This window comes from Chiloscyllium plagiosum, chromosome 23 (assembly GCF_004010195.1).
Source record: "Chiloscyllium plagiosum isolate BGI_BamShark_2017 chromosome 23, ASM401019v2, whole genome shotgun sequence".
In the NCBI taxonomy this organism is placed as follows: Eukaryota; Metazoa; Chordata; class Chondrichthyes; order Orectolobiformes; family Hemiscylliidae; genus Chiloscyllium; species Chiloscyllium plagiosum.
Window position 1 is genome coordinate 45,480,980 of NC_057732.1, and position 18,807 is coordinate 45,499,786.

At 41.1% G+C, this 18,807-nt stretch overlaps 1 protein-coding gene across 2 annotated transcripts in view; it reads left to right on the forward strand.

The window, feature by feature from the left end:
- usp6nl (USP6 N-terminal like) overlaps positions 1–18,807 on the forward strand; it is a 200,431-nt gene that overhangs the window by 131,717 nt on the left and 49,907 nt on the right. For both annotated transcript variants that reach the window (XM_043714082.1, XM_043714083.1), the window contains one exon: positions 6,704–6,798. In XM_043714082.1, the coding sequence (XP_043570017.1) occupies positions 6,704–6,798 (95 nt within the window). The remainder of the gene's footprint in view (positions 1–6,703; positions 6,799–18,807) is intronic.

The window sequence follows — 18,807 nt, forward strand, 5'->3', positions numbered from 1 at the left end:
TTTCCAAAATGTTTCCCTATTTAGAAAATAGTTTGTCTCTATTTTTACGAAAGTACATAACTTCTCACTTTCCCAAATAGGATTTCATCTGCCTGTTCAAGTCAATCTGCAGCCTCCCCAGTTTCTCAGCAGTATCTGACCCTCCACTTATCATGGTATAACCTGCAAACAATGCCTTCAGTTCTTTTGTCCAGATTCTTAATGTATAACTTGAATACTTGTGGTTCCAACACAGACCCCTGTGGAATGCCACTGCGAAAACGACCTCTTTACCTCTAATCTCTGCCTTCTGCCAGTCAGGGAAAAAGTGAGGACTGCAGATGCTGGAGATCAGAGCTGAAAATGTGTTGCTGGAAAAGCGCAGCAGGTCAGGCAGCATCCAAGGAACAGGAGAATCGACGTTTTGGGCATAAGCCCTTCTTCAGGAATGAAGAAGGGCTTATGCCCGAAACGTTGATTCTCCTGTTCCTTGGATGCCTTCTGCCAGTCAGCCAATTCTCCATCCATGCCAGTACATTGCCCCTAATATCATAGGCTCTTATTTGGCAGACTCCTGTGAGGCACCTTGTCACTGGCCTTGTGGAAATCCAAATAGATCCCATCTATTGGCTATCCTAATAGATTTATCAAGTATGACCTCCGTAGGACAAAACCATGCAGACTCAGCACTATTTTACCATGCACTACCAAGTACTCTGAAAACTCATTCTTAATAATGGGCACTCAAATCTTAGCAACAACTGAGGTCAGGCTAACTAATCTATGGTTTCCTATGTCTTGCAATCTTTTCTTCTTAAACAGAATGTTACATTAGCCATTTTCCACCCTTTGTAACTCTCCCGGACTCTAGTGATTTCTGAAAGATCATCACCAATGCCTCCACAATCTCATCAGCCATCACCTGGAGTGCAGCCCATCTTGTCCAGATAACTTATCCACCTTCAGACCATTTAGCTTTCCTCCGCACCTTCTCCTTAGTAATGGCCCTCTGCCCCCAACTCACTTGAAGTTCTGTATGCTACTGGTGTCTCCCGCTGTAAAGATTGATAAACTCCTCAGCCATTTCTTTGTTCCCTATTCCTACTTCTCCAGCTTCATTTTCCAGTGGTCTAATGCACATACTTGCCCATCTCTATATATGTAAAATATATCTAAAAATACTCTTGCAATTTTCAAAATATTATTAGCTAGCTAAATTCTCAAATTTCATCTTTTTTTTTGTTATCGTCTGCTGATTTTTAAAGGCTTCTTAATCCTCTGGTTTCCAAATAATCTTCTCTACTGTGCTTTTTTGTTTGCTTTTACACTGGTCCCCTGACTTCCCTGGTCAGCCATGGTTGATTCATCTTCCCTTGGTATGTTTCTTCTTCCTTGTGACGAATTTGTTCTGTGCCTCTCAAAATATCCCAGAAAATGCTATCATTCCTGCTCCCTGCTAGGTTCCCGTTCCAATCAACTCTGGCGTGCTCCTCCCTCATCTTTTTCATTACCTTTGCTCAATTGTAATACCATTACACCTAATTCCGGCCTCTCTTTGAAACTGCAGGATGAATTCTTTCATATTATATTTGTGGGCGGCACGGTGGCACAGTGGTTAGTTTTGCTGCCTCAAAGCGCCAGAGACCCGGGTTCAATTCCCGCCTCAGGCGACTGACTGTGTGGAGTTTGCATGTTCTCCCCGTGTCTGGGTGGGTTTGCTCCGGTTTCCTCCCACAGTCCAAAGATGTGCAGGGTCAGGTGAATTGGCCATACTAAATTGCCCGTAGTGTTAGGTTATGGGTAAATGTATGGGTGGGTTTCGCTTCAGCGGGTCGGTGTGGACTTGTTGGGCCGAAGGACCTGTTTCCACACTGTAATCTAATATAATCTAATCTAATCTAAAAATGGTGACCGCCCACTTGGGATTCCGAATCTTCAGCTTCCTTTTCAAGTTTGCCTCATTACTCATCACCAGAATTGCCTGATCCCTTCGGCTGTACTGCAAGCTACTCCAGAACAAATCTCAGAGAAATTTCACTAATTCATTTTCTTGAGATCAGTTATCAACCTAATTTTCCTGTCCATTTGCATACTGAAGTCCCCTGTGATTATTATAGCAGTGCCTTTGTTACATGCCTTTTCTATCTCCTGATTTATTGTCTTCCCAACATCCTGATTACTGCTGGGAGGCCTGTATGAAACTTTGTCTGGGGTCTTTTATCCTTTATGGTTCCACAACTCGGCACAGATTTCTGCACCTTCTGACTCTATATCACTTCTTGTAATGATTTGATTTCATTTCTTATTAACAAGGCAACCTTGGCTCCATTTACCAATTTGCTGCTCTTTTGATAGGATGTGTGTATCTTTGGATATTTACTCCCCAACCATGATCCCCTTGCAGCAACCTCTCTGTGATGCCCACATCGTGCCTGCCAATTTCAAACACGCTAGAAGCTAATTTACCTTGTTTCGTATTCTGTGTGCATTTAAGTATAACCCCCTCAGTCCTGTGTTGACCATTACCCTTCTTATAGTTATCCCCTTATCTGCACTGCCTGAAGTTAGATTCCTGACCCTTTCCGCACTGTCTGTCAAAATACTTGTTCTGCACCAAGTGTCCACGAGGAACCTTTGGTAAAACTGACCATTGTGAATCTAAACTTTAAGATGTAATGGAGGAGGCCAAGAAGCAAGCTACAGTAGAACTTCTAAGCTGGGAGACAGCTAACTTCAATGGATTGAGGAGATCGAGCTAGGGTAGGATGGAGCCAATGACTGACAAGAAAAGCTGTAGCTGGTTCATGGATTAATGTTAAGGAAGAGATGTATTAGCTAAGAGCTGGGCACATTCCAAAAAGAAACAAAGGGTAGGGAACCAAAAACAATGTTCCTTGAGTGACGAAAGAGTTGGACAATATGATGAAACAAATTTGCATGCAAGCAAGAGCCAGGCCAAATGTAGTAAGCTTATAGGGGAAATGATAAGAAAATAATACTAGCAAAGACTGATATTGGGAATGGATTGGCCATTAGTATAAAAATAAACAAAAAGATCATCTTCTATCATGGAAGTAGAAAACGGGTGAGAAAGGGTGGGCTGGAGCCTGTTCAACACAGAGGATGATACTGCAATGTGCAGGACAAGCTTCGAAAACTAAGTACAGGTACTTCAGATTGGTGTTTGCTAAAGGAGATGATACTGGGCAAATATCTGTAGAAATGATGATGATAGAAGTAATGGATGGGGTGAAATTGATTGGCAGGACTATTGGAAATGACAGCTATGCTTAAAGTGAATAGGTCATGTGATGCTAGATGGTTTGTATTTACACAGTTGGTTTTGATTCAAAAGGCAATTTCAAGTAAAGCAGAAAGTGGAAATATTCCGCATGTCTGGCAAATTCTGTGAACACACAAGTATTGGTTATGTTTCAGGTCAATGCCCTGTCAGCAGGACTGTATTTCTGATGAATCTGGGATGTTTTTGTCCTTGTCCTCCTTCATAATGACATTGCTGAAATTAATAGATAGATGCATCCCTGACATTTCGGTTCGGTGATGATCTGCCTCAGTAGTACCATATCAGGATCCAAGAATATTCTTCACCTAGGTTTAAGGTGATGTGTTCTTCTGATTTATGCCATAATCTGGATTCTTGAGTGAATATACTCTGCTGAGAACAATCATGTTCATCAGTTCATCAGATATTCACAGTTACCATCTTTTTCAAGTTATCTGAATGAAGATTTTACCATTGTTCGAATGATGCTATATTGCATATGGATGAGTCAAGTAATTTGATGAGAATTGTAACTACATAGTTTCTATCAGATATGATGTGAAGTAATTTCTAAGGTGGTAAATTGTACTGTGACAAATGCCAAACACTCACTTTTACTATTTGTCAATTCAGTGCAATTATAGTTCTTTTTAGATGAAACTCTCAGTGGTTCCTTGCAGAGCAGATTCTTGGTTTCATCTTTGCTTCAATGGTAGGGACATATCTGAATATGTTTTTGGTGTCTGCAGAGATTATTTTGTGCAACGAAAACAGAAATTCCTGGAGAAGCTCAGCAGATCTGGCAGTATCTGTGGACAGAAAGCAGAGTCAACATTTCCGGTCCCGTGACCGTTCTTCAGACCCTTTTTTACTGGATGCAAAACATTAACTCTGTTTCATCTCAACAGATGATGCCAGACCTGCTCAGTTTTTCAAATTCATGTTTTTGTTTCAGATTTTCAGAATCCATAGTTCTTTGTTGAATTTTAGAAATTATTTAGTAGTTGGGGGGGGTTATTCATGTGTAGGTAGATTTGTAAATGGATGGGGAAGTTGTTGAATTAAGTGGAAAACTATTGGGAAGCTTGACAAGTTTCCCATAACCCTGTTTCTCCATTGTAAGACTCAAACTAGGAAGAAAGGGTTTAAATTTAGATGGAAGGTGAAGTATTTGTAAATGACCTTTAAATACCTGGATTTTATCATAATTTGACATTTGATGTGCAAACAACCTTGAAGGAGTAATTTTACAATCTTACGCAGTTTTTAACAAAAAGGTTACTCATTTAACAACTCATTTTCTTTAATGGTTTTTAGAGCAAGACTAAGTTTAAAAATTAAAATTTTCATCAGTTTGTTGATTTTTAATTGATTGCATTTGTGAAGGTGTCAACTTTTACATCACCTTTTGGTTTTTCATGTTTAAAATACATCTGGACTTGAATTTTGTTCGTTTCAGTCAAGTGACAACAGCATACACTGACAGCTTTGCCATTGCTGCTCATGAATCTGGACTATAGTTTTTGACCAAAACTGCAAGAAATGTATTTCATTGAAAGTAAAATAATAGATCACATAGATGCATTTAGCAGGAAACTAGAAGAAAACGAGAGAAAGGGAAGAATATAATATGTGTTGATGGCGTTACTTAAAGAATAGTGCATGGAAACATGCTGTGTAAGGACTGAAATGAACCAGTTGCATGAAATATCTAGTTCCTGTGCAATTAACCTTTTCTGCTCGACTACAAACTATTACAAGGAGGCATTATTGGATTTTTAAATTTTTGAATGCATCTTATAGAGCAAGTTGGTTTCAAAAATAATTGACAAAAATGTAAGGCAAGAAATGGGAGATTTTCATGTCATCTGTTGAAATGTAGAGTGCACTACTTGAAAGAGACGCATGAGTAGATTCTGCAGAAACTATCCAAAGGCAATTGGATGTGCACTTGAAGACAGCTAATTTGCAGGGTTGTAGAAGAAAAATGCTGGAGTAGGGGGACTGTATTGGAAAGTTATTTATAAGACTAAAGCATAACTGGTCAAATTGCCTATTTCCTTGTTTTAGGATTCTGAGAAAAACCAAATTGAGATGCAGTGATCAGTGTCATTTCATAGGGGGCACATTTTATGAAGAGTATAGGACATTAAAGCAGCACTTAATATTTTTCAATTCTGTCATAGTCAAGGGGTACTGAATACCTGTTATGAGAATGTTTAAAATGAGAGAAATTTGTATTCTTCTGGAGTTCTATCTCCTAAAAATGCAGGATTAAATTTGTGTTCTATCATGAGACCACCAACTGACATATCTACATTTTGATGCATAAATGAGCTTTCACAAAGTAGTGATTTCTCCGTATAAAGGATGCAGTTTTATGCAGTTTCACAAAGTACTGATTTCACCGTATAAAGTATGCAGTTCAAGTTGTCATGATACAGAGCTTTTCAGGTTGCTATGTGAAGGCATTTGAGCCTAATAGCTGGATATTTGGAAGTATCAAATACATTCATCCAATATCTTATTTATTGCAACCTTAACAGCCAATGGCTGGTTAGTTCAGATGGTTAAAGCATGGTATTAATAACACCAAGGTCCATGGGTTCAGTCACCATACTGGCCAGTGCTGCTAGCTTCCAACCTTGGCTTTAATGTTTGATTGGAATCGTGTGTTTGGGAGGGCACGTTGACTCAGTGGTTAGTACTGTTGCCTCACAGCACCAGGGATATGTGTTCAATTCCGTTCTCGGACAACTATCTGTTTGGAGTTTGCACATTCTCTCTGTGTCGGTGTGGGTTTCCTCTTGGTGTTCCGGTTTCCTCCCACAGTCCAAAGATGTGCAAGTTAGCTGGATTGGTAACCCTAAATTGCTCTAGTATCAAGGGATGTACAGGCTAGCTGGATTAGCCATGGTAAATGCAGGGTTCCAAGGATCGGGGGGATGCTGGTCTGGGTGGGATGCTCTTCAGAGAATCGTTGTAGATTCCATGGGCTAAAGGCTTGCTTTGACAGTGTAGGGATTCTATGATTTAACTTAAACAAAACTTTCAAGTAAATGGGCACTTCTATCAAACTGCACTGAATTCACTAATGGAATTTATAGGGGTGAGTTTGACAGTTTTGGTTAAGTTCTGTAATAACTTACTGTGCTGTAAGGGCTATTTTTAAATGGTGAGGAATCCAATAAGGTATTGAACATTTACAACATGAAGAGATTTCCTGTAAATGTTGAATTGTGATTGCTTATCGTTGTATTTCAACAATTTTCTGTATTTTGTATTTCATATTTCTGCATTTTGGATATTCTCTTTATCTGTGTCTTATGTTTTCAGAAATTGCATCTTTAATGCTATGCAAAATGCTTTTCTGATCTTGTTGCCAGACAATTAAAACTGTATTGACTGTATATTTATTCTTTGGATTACTTTCCTGTTTAGGTTTCTTTGTTCCTGGTTTCCCAAAACTGTTACGATTTCAAGAACACCATGATCGGATTTTGAAGAAGTTCATGCCAAAGCTTAAACAGCATTTAGTGAGTATCTTTAAGTTTTGAAGAACTCAGAGATAAGAAATCTTGTAAAGATATATTACCTTGAATCTTCAGCTTTAGCATAACCATGTTATAACCATAACCATGGCATCATTACAGAGCAGTCTCATGCTTTGTTAGCTTAATTCATTGCCACTGCCTGCCCACTCAAAAGAGCGCAAAATATGTTTTCCTAATCAACCTGATCAAAGATGCTCTGACACACATCTGGAGCAGATGGGATTTGAAACCCAGGTCTCCTGATTCAGGAGACACTGCTGCATCACAAGACCCCTTATGAAACATCTTCTCTTTGCTGTGTCGTGATGTGGAACATCTTAAGATCATCAAAGGCATGATACAAGTCCAAATTTTTTCAATAGCATGGATAGCAAGCTTGACTGTAAATCTGATCAGGTTCCACTCACTGTGCTGCAATGTCATGTCTCAGGGTTGTAACAGATATTACCTAAGAGCCACCTAATATTTACAAAATGTTCTGAAACAGCCGAAGGAAGAATAGATTTAACTTTGATAATGTGGAAAAATGCCACCTAGCTGTTTAGAAAATAATTTACTGGGATTTTAGTGAGAAGAAATAACATGCATTTGTATCCTAAGGAAGTCTCTTGATATACTATAACCAATTCATTACTTCTGAGGTTTTGTGACTGAAAACTAAGTAGATAATTTCTCGTCAACCTGGTCAGATTTGTCATTACACACCTCTAGAGCAGGGGAGACCTGAATCCAGGCCTTCTCAGGTAAGGACACTGCCACTGTGCCACAAGAGCCCTCTGAAACATAGATAAAAACCTGGCAGCCAAACTGCATACAGGAATGTCCCAGAAATGTTGAATGGTTTACAGGAATCAATTGAATTCATTTTTGGTACTCCTGTTAGAAATTGATGACCTTAACATTGGCCGAACCTTCTGCTCTTTTATGTAATGCCATGAAATCCTTTACGTTTATCTGAATAGACAGGGCCTTGGTTTCACATCTCGCCCAAAATCAGAATTTATTCATAATTACAGTGAACTGTTAACTTGGTTAATGTTTCATGTTCTAAAATCAAACTTTGAACCAGGTGCACAGGAGAGTGCTCCAAAGTGAACTCAACTGATATGATTAGAATTATTGAAGCAAAATGTCACATCGTAACGTTTTGCAAACTATGTTGAAACCTGAAATCAAATAGAAATGTTTTACCTCTCTATTTTTGAGGAATTTAGATGCTTCTTTGAGATGTATAATTGTTGCTCGATGGAAAGTAGTTGCCTGAAAGACTGGGGTTCTTTCTAAGTTTCATTGTTAAGTTCGTGGTAGGGTAAGTGAGTACTAGGTTCAATCTTCACTCGAGAGATAGAAGCACAGTATCTACCTTGGTACAATGATATAATATTGAACGTGTGCTGTGCTGTTGGAACTGCCTTCTTTAGGGTGCAACATTAAACCATGGCCTCATCTTCCCTCTGAGGTGAACAAAAAACACTTCACTATAGATCAAAGGATTTTTTTTTTCTAGTCCCCTGGCCAACATTTATTCCTAACCAACTTCAGTAAATATGATTTAATGGTCCTTTGTTTTGTGGCTGTTTGTGAGACCTTGAGCAAATTAGCTATTCTATTTCCTGATACATGCCAAAAAACTTATTTGATTGCAAAGTTCTTTATCACAAAAGGCACTACATAAATGCAAGTTTTTAATTGTATAAGCATTGGTTGGTTGTATAGAACTTGAATATTGCTGAAAAGGGCAACATGTTGCTGAAGATTTTCATCTTTCACTCATCAGGACAAAGGTAAGAATGCCAAATTTCAACAATCTCAGTGTATGCCAGAAAAGAAAATGGTGCTGATTACTTGGCGAGTTGACTTGCTTTAGCTGAGATATTTCTGTGGGGCAAACAGTGGGAAACTACAGATTCAGCATGCTTCCAGGTAATTCATAAAGTTACTAAGTTTGAATATATGACTGAACAAGGGTTTGCAGAACATCTATGATTGGCTCTTTTAGCAAATGTAAATGAGCAGCTTTATAAGCTTGACTGTCTTAAATTGATTGTTATTGAAGTTGTTAGTCCATTCAAGATTGTTTAGCAAGAATTGTCCAATTATAGAATTAACATCTAAAAGTAGACATTTGTATAAGGGAAGGCAGAGGTGCAGTGATAATGTCTCAGAACTAGTAGTTCAGAGCTTAAGTTATCTTTGTGATATGGGTTGGAATTCCATCATGGTGGATGGTAAAATTTGAATTCAATAACTCTCAAAATCGAAAATTAATCTAATGGCAACAATAGAATCATTATTGATTTTCATAAGAGACCATCTGGTTTTAGTGAGTTTTGAGAAGCTTTGTAGCTCAGGTTGAGGTTTTGGATGTAGGTTTGCTCGCTGAGCTGGAAGGTTCATTTCCAGATGTTTCGTTACCCTACTAGGTAGCACCTTCAGTGGGCCTCAGGCGAAGCAATGCTGAAAATTCATGCTTTCTATTTACATGTTTGGGTTTCTTTGGGTTGATGATGTTATTTACTGTGGTGAAGTCACTTCTTGCTCCTTTTCTCAGGGGGCGGTAGGTGGGGTCTAACTCTGTGTTTGTTGATAGAGTTCCGGTTAGAATGCCATGCCTCTAGGAATTCTCGTGCGTCTCTCTGTTTGCCTTGTCCTAAGATGGATGTGTTGTCCCAGTCGAAGTGAGGATACTAGTGAGAGAGGGTCATGTCTTTTTGTGGCTAGTTGGTGGTCATGTATCCTGGCGGCTAGTTTTCTGCCTGTTGGTCCAATGTAATATTTGTTACAGTCCTTGCACGGTATTTTGTAAATGACATTAGTTTTGCTCGTTGTCTGTGTAGGGTCTTTCAAGTTCATTAGCTGCTGTTTTAGTGTGTTGGTGGGTTTGTTGGCTACCATGATGCCAAGGGGTCTGAGTAGTCTGGCTGGGACAAATATCCATCCGAGGACAAGCCAAAATGACATCACAGGAAATGAGATCACCAACCCAAAGAAACCCCAAACCTATAAATAGAAAGCAGGAATTTTCAGCATTAGTTCGCCTGAGGCCCACTGAAAATGTTACCTAGTAGGGTAACAAAACGTCTGGAAATGAACCCTCTAGCTCAGCGAGCAAACCTACATCCAAAACTATCTGGTTTACTAATGCCCTTTAAAATATCTCATCCTTACCTTGTCTGGCCTATGTATAAATCCAGTTATCTGGAGTACTGCATGTAGTTTTGGTCCACTTACTTGATGAAAAATTTAATGCATTGGAGGCAGTTCAGAAAAGATTCACTCAATCAATTCCACAGATGAAAGACTTGGAGAGGAGACATTGAACAGTTCAGGCCTATACTTGTTAGAATTAAGAAAGAAAGGAGACTTAATTGAGGTTTCCAAGTTGTTAAAGGAGATTAGAGTAGATTTTGAGCAGATGTTTTCCCTTCTGTGGCAATCTAGAATGAGGTGGGGGGGGTCATAGTTTAGAAAATGGGAAACAGATTCGAAACAGAGATGAGGAACAATTGTATCCCTCAAAGGTCATGAATCTGTGGAATTCTCTGTCCCACAGTGTTGTGGGTGCCACAGCACTAAATAAATTTAGGGAGTAGATAGATTTGTATTTAGTAACAACTTAGTGTTACAGGGAGCAGGCAAAAAAGTGGATTTGAAATGAAATGAGATCAGCCATAATCTTACTAAGTGGCATAAATTGTCTACTCCTGCTCACAGTTAAATTCTTCTACGCACAACAAAGTAGTTGATACTTACGTGCCTTCTGAAATGGCTTAGAAAACCATTCTGTTGAATCAGGCCATCACAAAATCTATAGAGTCATAGAGATGTTCAGCATGGAAAGAGACCCTTCGGTCAACCCGTCCATGCCGACAAGATATCCCAACCCATCTACTCCCACCTGCCAGCACCTGGCCCATATCCCTCCAAACCATTCCTATTCATATACCCATTCAAATGCCTTTTAAATGTTACAATTGTACCAGCCTCCACCACATCCTCTGGCAGCTCATTCCAAACACGTACCACCCTCTGCCCCTTAGGTCTCTTTTATATCTTTCCCCTCTCACCCTAAACTTATGCCCTCTAGTTCTGGACCTCTTATTGAGGTTTATAAAATCATGAGGGGCATAGATATGGGTCTTTTCCCTAAGTTGGTGGAGTTCAAAACTAAGGGGCATATTTTAAAGGTGAGAGGAGGGACCTGAGGGACAACTTTTTCATACAGAGGGTGGTGTGTGATCTGCCAGAGGAAGTGGTGGAAGCTGGTAGTTACAGCATTTAAAAGACGATGGCTTTCTGAATAGGGAGGGATATGGGCCAATGCTGACAAATGGGACTGGAATTATTTACAATATCTGGCCAGCATAAATGTTTCCATGCTGTATGTTTAGAGGAAAATGGGCCAAATGCAGACAAGTTTAGTTTCGGAAATTTAGTCAGCGTGGACAAGTTGGACCAAAGTGTCTGTTTCCGTGCTGTATCATGCTATGATTGCACAATTTTCAATGTGGCAATACCTGGAAAATATCAGGCTTTGGCAGAGTAGTGGCAAGCAATATTTGTACCAAGAATGGCAGGCAATGATTATCACCAACTCAAAGGAATCTAACCATTGCCCATGACACTCAATGACATGACCATCGCTGAATCTCCCACTATCAACATAGAGGGGGTTACCATTGACCAGAAACTAGACTGGACCATCCATTTAAGTACTGTGGCTATTAAAGTCGGTCAGAGGTTATGAATTCTGTCATGAGTCCTTCTGTCTTCAAGTTGCCTGTTCACCATCTGCAAGTCAAAAATGCTCCCCACTTGCCTGGTTGAGTGCAGGTCCAAATCGAATCAAATTTGATACCAGCCAGGGCAAAGTTGCTTGCAAGTTGCTGGCACCCAACCCCCACCTTCAGCATTCAGTTCCAGTACTATCAACCTCCAATAGCAGCAGTGTACATCATTTACAGAATGCACCGCAGTAACATTCTGAGACCCCTCTGGCTGTACACCACCACCATCACAGACTTTATCAGCAAGTGTGTGGAAGACTGCGTACCGAAGAAGTCAGTCTGGGTGTTCCCCAACAGAAAACCCTGGATGAATTGGGACATGCAGAATCTGCTAAAAACCAGACGTGAGGCCTTCAAATCAGGCGATGCACTCAAATGTAAGGAATCCAAGTATGACCTTTGCAGAGCCATTAAGACAGCCAAGGATCAATACCAACCCAACCTAGAGACCCAGACAGACACCCGACAACTATGGCAAGGACAAAATGACATCACAGGCTCTTAAAAAGAGACAGTGCAAGATAGCAGATGATGACACATACCTCCCAGATCGTCTCAATGCCTTCTATGCTCGCTTTGAGCAGAACTTCGGCGGAGAGGTAACACCTATTCCGACAAGTCCTGACGAACCTATCCCAACAGTCACTGCATCGGAGGTCAGATCAGTTTTTCTATGTGTGAATCTAAGGAAAGCGATGGGACCAGACGGAGTACCAGGCTGTGCACTCAGACATGCACAGATCAATTAGCAGAGGTCTTCTCGGACATCTTCAACCTCTACCTGCAGCAGACCACTGTCCCTGCCTGTTTCAAGAGGGCCAACATCATCCCTGTGCATAAGAAGGCTCATGCAGCATGTCCGAATGATTACCGTCCAGTGGCCCTAACTTCGGTGGTCATGAAGTGCGATGAAAGGTTGGTCGTGGCATTAATCAACTCCAGCCTCACCACTACTTTTTATAAGGTTCCCCATGGTTGGCTCATTCATAAAGTCAGGAAGTATGGGATACGGGGAGATTTGGCTATCTGGATTCAGAATTGGCTGGCTGACAGAAGGCAGAGAGCGGTTGTAGTTAGAAAGTATTCTGCCTGGAGGTCAGTGTTCAGTGGGGTCCCAGAGGGCTCTGTTCTTTGGCATCTGCTCTTTGTAGTTTTTATAAATGACTTGGAAGAGGAGGGTGAGGGGTGGGTGAGTAAATTTGCAGATGGAGGTGCCGTAGATAGTATCGAGGACTACTGCAGGCTGCAGTGCGACATAGACAGGGCAGATGGAGTTCAACCTGGATAAATGCAAAGTGATGCTTTCTGGAAGGTTGAACTCGAATGCTGAATATAAGATTAAAGACAGGATTCTTGGCAGTGTGGAGGAACAGAGGGATCTGGGTGTGCAGGTACATACATCCCTCAAAGTTGCCACCCAAGTAGACAGGGTTGTTTTTAAAAAAAAGCATGTGGTGTTTTGGCTTTCATTAGCAGGGGAATAGAGTTTGAGCCGTGAGGTTTTGCTACAGCTCTACAAGTCCCTGGTGAGACAACACTTGGAATATTGTGTCCAGTTCTGGTCGCCCTACTATAGGAAAGATACAGAGGCTTTGGAGAGGGTGCAAAGAAGGTTTACCAGGATGCTGCCTTCACTGCAGGGCTTACCTTATGAAGAAAGGTTGAATAAGCTCAGACTTTTCTCACTGGAGAGAAGGTGGAAGAGAGAAGACCTGATTGAGGTATACACGATAATGAGTGGAATAGATAGAGTCAACAGCCAGAGACTTTTCCCGAGGGCAGGATGACTGGTATGAGGAGTCATAGTTTGAAGGTATTAAGAGGAAGGTAGAAAGGAAAATTCAGAGGTAGGTTCTTTATGCAGAGAGTTGTGAATGCATGGAATGTGGTGCCAGCTGTGGTGGTGGAAGCAGAGTTATTGGGGACATTTAAGTGACTGCTGGACGTGCACATGGATAGCAGTGAGTTGAGGGATGCATAGGTTAAGTTATTATATTTTACGTTAGGATTAAATCTTGGCACAACATCGTGAGCCAAAGGGCCTGTTCTGTGCTGTACTTTTCTATGTTCTATATTCTATGTACTCTTTACCCAGTCCAATTTGCCTATCGGACCAACAGATCCATGTCAGATGCCTTATCACTTGCCCTTCACTCCTCCCAGGAACCAAGGACAACAATGTAAGAATTGTACTCATTGACTACAGTTTAACCTTCAACACTATTCTCCTCTTGAGACTGATTACTAAACTTAGTGATCTCAGACTAAGCCCCACTCTCTGCAACTGGATCCTCAGTTTCCTGACCCACAGGCCACAGTTAGAAGATTGGGGACTATATTTCATCCTCACTAACACTCAACACTGGACCCCCCTAGTGGTGCGTACTCAGCCCTTTACTGTACTCTCTGTATACCCATGACTGCATCACCAAATACCAGACTAATGCCATTTACAAGTTCACTGATGACACCACCATAGTCAGTCGAATCTCAGGTGGCAACGAAACAGACTACAGATGGGAGGTGGAAGACCTGGAAAAATGGTGCACTGAGAACAACCTCGCTCTCAAAGCCAGAAAAACCAAGGAACTCATTATTGACTTTCGGCGGGATGTTACCCATGCCCCCCCACACACACATTAACAGCACAGAGGTGGAATGAATGGAGAGTGTCAAGCTCCTGGGAATGGTCATCCACAACAAGCTTTCTTGGACTCTTCATTTGGATGCACTGGTTACAAAGGCCCAACAATGTCTCCTCTTCCTCAAGCAGCTGAGGAAATTTGGCATGACGACGAATACCCTTACCAATTTTTATAGGTGCGCCATCGAGAGCTTTCTGTCTGGATGTATCACTACCTGGTATGGCAACTGTACCATTCAAGATTGGAGAAGGGTGCAGAGAGTGGTGAACTTGGCCTGGACCATCACAAAGGCCAACCTCCCATCTACCAGGCCCGTTGAAAAGGAAAGGCCGTCAGCATTCTCAAAGATCCATCCCACCCTAGCAATGTTTTTCTACAACCTCTACCATCGGGGAGAAGGTACAGCAGCCTGAACACATGCACCAGCCAGTTTCAAAACCGTTTCTACCCTACTGTTGTTAGAATACTGAATGGACTCTCAAACTCTTAACATTTGCCTGTACCTGTGTTTTGGTTTTTTTTTTTGCCACTGCTTATCTATTATTTGCTTATCTGTGCTACTTAACTCTGTGATCTGCCTATGTTGCTCACAAGACAAAGCTTTTCACTGTGCCTTGGTACACATGACAATAAATTCTATTCCATTCTGAACTATTCCAAACCATTCTTTACAATTCCGAACCATATTGAACCATTCCGAATCATTCCAAACCGTTCTTTCCCATTCTAAACTGTTCTTTCCCATTCTGAACCGTTCTTTGCTGTTCTTTACCATTCTGAACCATTCCGAACTGTTTTATTACTATTCCCAACTATTCTTCCCCATTCCGAAACATTCTTAACCATTCAAACCATTCCTAACCATTCCGAACCGTTCTTTCCCATTCCGAACCGTTCTTTCCCATTCCGAACCGTTCTTTCCCATTCCGAACCGTTCTTTCCCATTCCGAACCATTCCACACCATTCCACACCATTCCGAACCATTCCACACCATTCAGAACCATTCCACACCATTCCGAACCATTCCACACCATTCCGAACCATTCCAAACCATTCTTTATGTTTCTTTACCATTCTTTATCATTCCGAACCATTCTGGAGCATTCTTTGCTATTCTGAACCATTTTTTACCATTCCGAACCGTTCTTTATATTTGTTTACCATTCTGAACAGTTGTTTACTATTCCGAAGTGTTCTTTACCATTCTGAACCATTCTTTTTATTTCTTTACCATTCCGAACCGTCATTTACCAACGTTACCATTCTGAACCAATCCATACCATTCTTGACCATTCCGAACCATTCTTGACCATTCTGAACCATTCCTAACCATTCTTTACATTTCTTTACCATTCTGAACTGTCGTTTACCATTCCGAACCATTCTTCAGCATCGTTACCATTCAAAGCGTTCTGAACCATTCTGAACTGGCAATATATCGCTATTCCTTCCAGATGAAAACCCTAGAAGTCACTTTTAAACAGCACTATGCATGAACCTACACTCCAAGGTCTGTAGCTATCCAAGATGGAAGCTCCCCATTAGGTTCTCCAGATCAAGTAGGAATCGGCAATAAATGCCATTGTAGCCAGCAATAGCCAAATTCCCCCTTAAACGAATACTTTAAAATGTTTTGGGGTTTTACAAACGTGGGCTAGTTGAATATGTCTGGCTCTTCCTGTTACGACACATTCATAAGGAATATATCCAAACCTTTTGTGAATTAGTTGGAATCATGAAAAGCATACAGTACTTTATTTCTTTCTTGGACAATGCCTCAGTCGATCAGCATTGACTTCATAGCCAGTCAGCACCCTTTTCACCTAGAGTATAAATTGCTATGATCATTTGAAGTTTGTTGTTTTTGCCTTTGTGCTGATGAGAGATCAGCAACATATCTCTCTTTTAAGCAATATTTTTATTGTTTGTTTTTCTGAAATGTTACTTCCATTTTTAAAAATATTGTATGTGATCATGAATAGGATTTTTGCAAAGTAACATGTTCATGAAAGGTTATTCATTTTGCAGTGGATTGCTCCAGGTTGGTACAAGGGGAAAAATAGTCTGATATCTTTAAATAAGAACAGTCTGTGAATTGACGTCTTGTAATTCACAGTAAAATAATGATCATTTTTAGACAAAAGCAGAAATTGCTGGAAAATCTCAGCAGGCCTGGCAGCATTCATGGAGAGAAAGCAGAGTTAATATTTGGGTCCAGTAACCCTCCTTCAGAACTGAGAAGGGTCACTGAACCCAAAATGTTAACTTTGCTTTCTCTCCACGGATGCTGCCAGACCTGTTGAGATCTTCCAGCAATGTCTGTTTTAGTTTCAGATTCCCAGCATCTGCAGATCTTTCCTTTTTTTTGTCTGATGTTCACTTTTAGAATTTGGATTGTAACATTAGATTCTGTCCTAGCTTAACTTATCCCAGACTAAAAGACTGCCTCATTGTTTTAATATATTGTAGAGCCATAGAGATGTACAGCATGGAAACAGACCCTTCAGTCCAACCCAATCGAGTCCCACCTGCCAGCACCCAGCCCATATCCCTCCAAACCCTTCCTATTCATATACCCATCCAAATGCCTTTTTAAATGTTGCAATTGTACCAGCCTCTGGCAGTTCCTCTGGCAGTTCATTCCATACACGTACCACTCTGTGTGAAAATGTTGCCCTGTAGGTCTCTTTCATATCTTTCCCCTCTCATTCTAAACCTATGCTCTCTAGTTCTGGACTCCCTGACCCCAGGGAAAAGACTTTGCCTATTTACTCTATTCATGCCCCTCATAATTTTGTAAACCTCTATAAGGTCACCCCTTAGTCTCCAACGCTCCAGGGAAAACAGCCCCAGCCTGTAAAGTCTCTCCCTATCCTAAATCCTCCAACCGTGGAAACATCCTTGTAAATCTTTTCTGGACCCTTTCAAGTTTCACAACATCTTTCTGATAGGAAGGAGACCAGCATTGTATGCAATATTCCAACAATGGCCTAACCAATGTCCTGTACAGCTGCGAAATGACCTCCCAACTCCTGTACTCAATACTCTGACCAATAAAGGAAAGCATACTTCTACCTGCAATTCCACTTTCAAGGAGCTATGAACCTGCACTCCAAGGTCTCTTTGGTTCAGCAACACTCCCTAGGACCTTACCATTAAGTGTATAAGTCCTGCTAAGATTTGCTTTCCCAAAGTGCAGCACCTCGCATTTATCTGAATTAAACTCCATCTGCCACTTCTCAGCCCATTGGCCTATTTGGTCAAGATCCTGTTGTAATCCGAGGTAACCCTCTTCGCTGTCCACTACACTTCCAATTTTGGTGTCATCTGCAAACTTACTAACTGTACCTCTTATGCTCCAAATCACTTATGCAAATGACAAGAAGTAGAGGCCTCAGCACCGATCCTTGTGGCACTCCACTGGTCACAGGCCTCCAGTCTGAAAAACAACCCTCCATCACCACCCTCTGTCTTCTACCTTTGAGCCAGTTCTGTATCCAAATGGCTAGTTCTCCCTGTATTCCATGAGATCTAACCTTGCTAATCAGTCTCCCATGGGGAACCTTGTCGAACACCTTACTGAAGTCCATATAGATCACATCTTCTGCTCTGGCCTCATCAATCCTCTTTGATACTTCTCCAAAAAACTCAGTCACGTTTGTGAGACATGATTTCCCACGGACAAAGCCATGTTGACTATCCCTAATCAGTCCTTGCCTTTCCAAATACATGTACATCCTGTCCCTCAGGATTCCCTTCAACAACTTGCCCACCTCTGATGTCAGGCTCACCGGTCTATAGTTCTCTAGCTTGTCCTTACCACTTTTCTTAAACAGTGGCAAAACGTTAGTCAACCTCCAGTCTTCTGGCACCTCACCTCTTCTGGCACCTCACCTGTGACTATCGATGATACAAATATCTCCGCAAGAGGCCCAGCAATCATTTCTTTAGCTTCCGACAGAGTTCTAGGGTACACCTGATCAGTTCCTGGGGATTTATCCACCTTTACCCGTTTCAGGACATCCAGCACTTCCTCCTCTGTAATCTGGACATTTTGCAAGATGTCCCCATCTATTTCCCTGCATATCCTTTTCCAAGTAAATACTGATGCAAAATACTCATTTAGTATCTCCCCCATTCTGTGCAGCTCCACACAAAGGCCGCCTTGCTGATCTTTGAGGAGCCCTATTCTCTCCCTAATTACCCTTTTGTCCTTAATGTATTTGTAAAAACTCTTTGGATTCTCCTTAATTCTATTTGCCAAAGCTATCTCATGTCCCCTTTTTGCCCTCCTGATTTCCCTCTTAAGTATACTCCTACTTTCTTTATACTCTAAGAATTCACTTGATCTATCCTGTCTATACCTTACATATGCTTCCTTCTTTTTCTTAACCAAACACTCAATTTCTTTAGTCATCCAGCATTCCCTCTACCTACCAGCCTTCCCTTTCACCCTGACACAAATATACTTTCTCTGGATTCTTGTTATCTCATTTCTGAAGGCTTCCCATTTTCTAGCCGTCCCTTTACCTGCAAACATCTGCCTCCAATCAGCTTT